Source organism: Austrofundulus limnaeus, unplaced genomic scaffold (assembly GCF_001266775.1).
Source record: "Austrofundulus limnaeus strain Quisiro unplaced genomic scaffold, Austrofundulus_limnaeus-1.0 Scaffold354, whole genome shotgun sequence".
Taxonomy (NCBI): Eukaryota; Metazoa; Chordata; class Actinopteri; order Cyprinodontiformes; family Rivulidae; genus Austrofundulus; species Austrofundulus limnaeus.
The window spans coordinates 81,726-86,068 of NW_013952756.1; the positions used below are offsets into that span (position 1 = coordinate 81,726).

At 39.4% G+C, this 4,343-nt stretch overlaps 1 protein-coding gene across 1 annotated transcript in view; it reads left to right on the top strand.

The window, feature by feature from the left end:
* map3k12 (mitogen-activated protein kinase kinase kinase 12) overlaps positions 1–4,343 on the top strand; it is a 27,656-nt gene that overhangs the window by 3,062 nt on the left and 20,251 nt on the right. Inside the window, exon 2 of the mRNA XM_014023031.1 lies at positions 930–1,455. Within this exon, the coding sequence (XP_013878485.1) occupies positions 984–1,455 (472 nt within the window). The 5' untranslated portion in view covers positions 930–983. The remainder of the gene's footprint in view (positions 1–929; positions 1,456–4,343) is intronic.

The window sequence follows — 4,343 nt, forward strand, 5'->3', positions numbered from 1 at the left end:
AGCTCCACACTGCAGGTACAGGGGTCACTTCTCAGATCTGCTATTTAAACACAGACATGTTTGGAGAATTTTGGCTAAAAGCTCATAAAAAAGTTTTTCTACATCCAAACGGTTAAAAGTGCAAGCAGCTGAATCAGAAAGGAAACAATTTAGACAAAATGGCAAATCTGTAAATACGTTTTGAATATCTTTGACCTTTTTTTTTCAAACAAGTCGAACCAAAAACCAAAATGTTTTAAAGTTGTTGTTTTTTTTAAAACATGCTTTTGTGTAAATCTGCTCCACATTAACATTTCTCATTGTTTTATGTGAACAGGATGAGAAACAAATGTGTGGGTAATTAAAAAAACAACAACAACTAAACATTCAAAACAAATCTTTTTATGCAAGTAAGAAGAAAGTAATCATTTTTGCAAATAAAAACCAAAGATTTCCTAACATTTATCGGTGGTATTGTTTTCCTGTCTAGTTTATTTTAGCAGCTTTGCACAGGTAATGTCCACATGTGGATTTAAGGTTTAAAAGTTTCATTATAGTTTAAAAGGGTTAAATAATGTACAATGCAAACACACTTCAGGCCAGGTGGAAATACTCATATTTTGTTTCTGTTCCATCTTTAATATCCCTGAAAGCTCAGCAGCAGCTTTCTGATCAAATCTAAGTGTTTTATTTTGATTCCAGGTTGATTTAAGGACAGTTTAAACACTCAGCTACATTTCAGCACAAACTGAAGAGGTTTGTTTTCTTTCATTTATTTTTTGTTTGTTATTCAAGGACACGTCTTTATTATTATTTAGTTAAAAGTTTTATAGATACTTGAACAGGTCAGGAGTTAGTTTAGAGGTGAACCGTGAAGGAGTGAGCGCTGCATCCGAACTATTTCACCACACTTAAATATTTTTAACCTTTTTTTTTCTGGTGCTCCTCAGGTTCTCTCCTCACCCCTCCATCCTCCCTAACCTGCTGTGTTGGGGAAGCCCCTGATGAGTGGGACCTGTATCCATGAGCCCCACGCCCCTTCCCCTTCCCTGTCAGGCTTCAGCACCCCCATCTCAGAAGCGCCCTATCGACGACTCGATGGAGACACCCCTGCTTGCACCCCAGAGACGGACCTGACCCCCACGCAGTGTGTCCTCCGTAACGTGCTGTCCATCGACCCCAGCGGACAGGGGGGTCCGGGCGGCAGCAGCCCCAGTCCCAGTGATGGACCCTCGGCCCACTTTGACAACAGCGTGCTGAAACTCCACGAACATGAGGCCTGCCAGTGCGGCGGCAGCGGCGGCGGGGCCGTGGCGGGGCACAGCCCAGAGGCCGGCGCTGTCCGGAGACCGTCGGAGAACATTAGGCTCCAATCAGGGAGCGGGGGGTTTTTGGAGGGACTGTTTGGGTGCCTGAAACCAGTGTGGACCATGATTGGGAAGGCATACTCCACTGAACACAAACATAACCACGAAGGTAAGTCCCGCCTCACTGCTGGGGCTAAATGTCTGAGTATTAAACTCAACAAGTTGGGATGTTGTCAATAAAAAACAGCTGGTGATGATTTGTGAAACTCATAAACACATAATTCACAATGATAAAAAAAAATCAAATTTAAACTGTTGTTTGTGGAAAAAAAATAAGGTAGTTTAAAGAAAAAATTAGATCAGGAGCAACAAAAAGCTGTAAAAAACGTTTGTCTCAGAATAAAGATGGCAGAGGTTCACCTGTGTCACTAAAATAAAAACAGATCTGTTCTGGGCTCACAAACACTTCTATAAACATGTGCCTGTAAACACAGTTTGCAGTAACCATCCAAAAATACAGGCTAAAGCTCTATCACGCAAAGACAAGGCCATGTGAACACCATTCAGAAACAACGTCACGTGAACCAGAGATCTGAAATCTGGACAGAAAACTGTTCCGTGGTTAGACGATGAAACGTTCTGAACTCTTTTTGGAAATCCCAAACACAGCATCCTCTGTGATGAAGAGGAGAGGAAACATCTGCTCTTTTATCAGCCCACAGGTCAAACAACCTGCTTCTTTGATGGTATAGGGGTGCATTATAGCTAACAGACATGAAAGGCACCCTCCGTCCAGAAAAGTGTACACAGGGCACACCCTCCCATTCAGAAGTGTGTTTTTTTTTTTTTTGGTGGGGGGGCTTCTTGCTTATTTGAACAAGTCATTGTTAATCCACTGCATCGACCTGCCTGCGGTCCAGACATCTCACCATTTTCAAACATTCAGTGCGTCATGATACAACAACATCTAGCAAAGAAGACCCACAACTGTGGACCAGCTACAATCAGAAAAGAATGTGACAACGTTCCTTCAGCTGGTCTCAGCTCTAAATGTTTTCAGACTGAAGAGCCCATGCTTCACAGTGAGAAACACGGCCTCATCCTAACTTTGTTTATATTTAAAATGACCCCACAAGAAATAGACTATTAGTTTTCTGCACGCACAGCATTGTGGGTAGGAGTCAGAGGTTTATCTGTACAAACAAACTGCTGTTATATTTGATGGACGCCACTGCATTTATTTTGTTTAGCTGCTGAATTTTGTGAATTCTGGCAGAGAAAACAGTGGATGAGGTGAAATGTTGGTGTCAATGCAATGAAAGACCTTTTATGAGCCAGGAGTGCAATTTTAAGGCTTTATTAGTAAAAATGTAATGCTGTAACTTTACTTCTAACATGATTTGGATTTAAACATTTTTATGCATTTGCTGGTAATAAATAATCACTGATTTCGTCGTTGTTTAGTCTTTCAGTTTGTTTTGAAATGTATTCTTCTTATCTGCTCTTACCCACAGATGAACCGAGCGAGCCATGAGATATTCAAATTATTTGATTATTTCAGGTTTTAATTTGTTATATTTGGATCTCCCTTAGCTTTCACAGCAGTTGTTGCTAGTCTAACTGTGGTCCATAAAACCTAAATACAAAAATGCAATTACTAAGGCATATGAATAAAACGTACATACTCATTTCAGTAGAGTTTAAATTGTACTCGCTACTTACTTTACTAAATGATCCAGCAGTTAGTTTGTCCTTCTACCTAAGTAGTTAGGATCTACATAAAAATATAATGTGTATCACAAAAAGCTCAAAAAGTAGATTTATAGCTTAAAACATGGGTGTTAAACTCATTTTCAGCAAGTGCCACATATGTTGGCCCTCAAAGGGTCAGTTATAAATAACTTTAACGTTTCGTGTTTAACTTTGACTAAACACATTACATTCCTCATCTCTTTGCTATGGCTGAGCACCACTAACAAACAATAACTGAGCTCTACCTGGTATTTCCTGTATAGAAACAGTGGCTGTGTCCAAATTCAGGGGCTGGGTCCTTTGATGGACCACCGTAGGTGCATGTTTATTTTGCTACATCAGCTTGTTTGATTTCTGACAAGAATAACATTTAAAAACATGTCTGTACAAAAGAAAGAAAAAACCATTAACAACACAACCGCTTTAAACATTGATTTTTACTGCCAGACTTTTATTTTAAACTGTACTCCTTTCTCTCGCTTCGTCTGCCATTATGAGCAGGAAAAAGTCTCTGTTCTACCCGCAATGCATTATGGGATATGGTGGTCCGAGAAGGAAAAACTGCAAAATGAGGACGCATTCGCAGAGATGTAAGCGGCCGAAAAATTCAGGCTTCGTCAGACACAGCCCCTGTATTTAGACACAGCGAGCGTTTTAACACATCCTCTTAAAAGTACTACTGTATGTGTACAACTGACCAGAGGTCTCAAGTAACTAAGTGAAAATACTTTGTTACTTTACTTTTGTAGAAATTGGGGTTATTTATACTTTAGTGGAGTAATTATTTTTCAACCTAATTTTTACTTCTACTTCTTACATTTTAATTCAATTATCTGTACTTTCTACTCCTTACTTTTTAAAAATGCAGAAAGTATTTCATTTCTATTTAACTTTGACTTGTTTTTATTCCATCTTTCCATTGTTCAGAAAACATTAATAAATATAAATCTATCTAGATTCATGGAGCCCATGGATAGAGTGAATTTGATTGTGGTTGGATGAGAAGTGTAAATATAAACCATTCTGACACCCTGTTGGACTGAACTCACTCCTTCAGACCTGTATGACACAAATCACATCACATCCAGCAGGACAGACTGTAGCAGATGTAGCCTAGAATGAAGATGATCATGGCTGAAACAACTAGTCTAGTCAGTTAATTGCAAATTTTTCAACAATATTTTAATTTAACATTATATTCATTATTGACTTTAGAACAGGTGGGGGACCAGAAACGCCTCTGGGACATGTTTTTAAGCCGAACTTCCTCATGGCAGAGCGCACCCCCCCAACACAACACACACA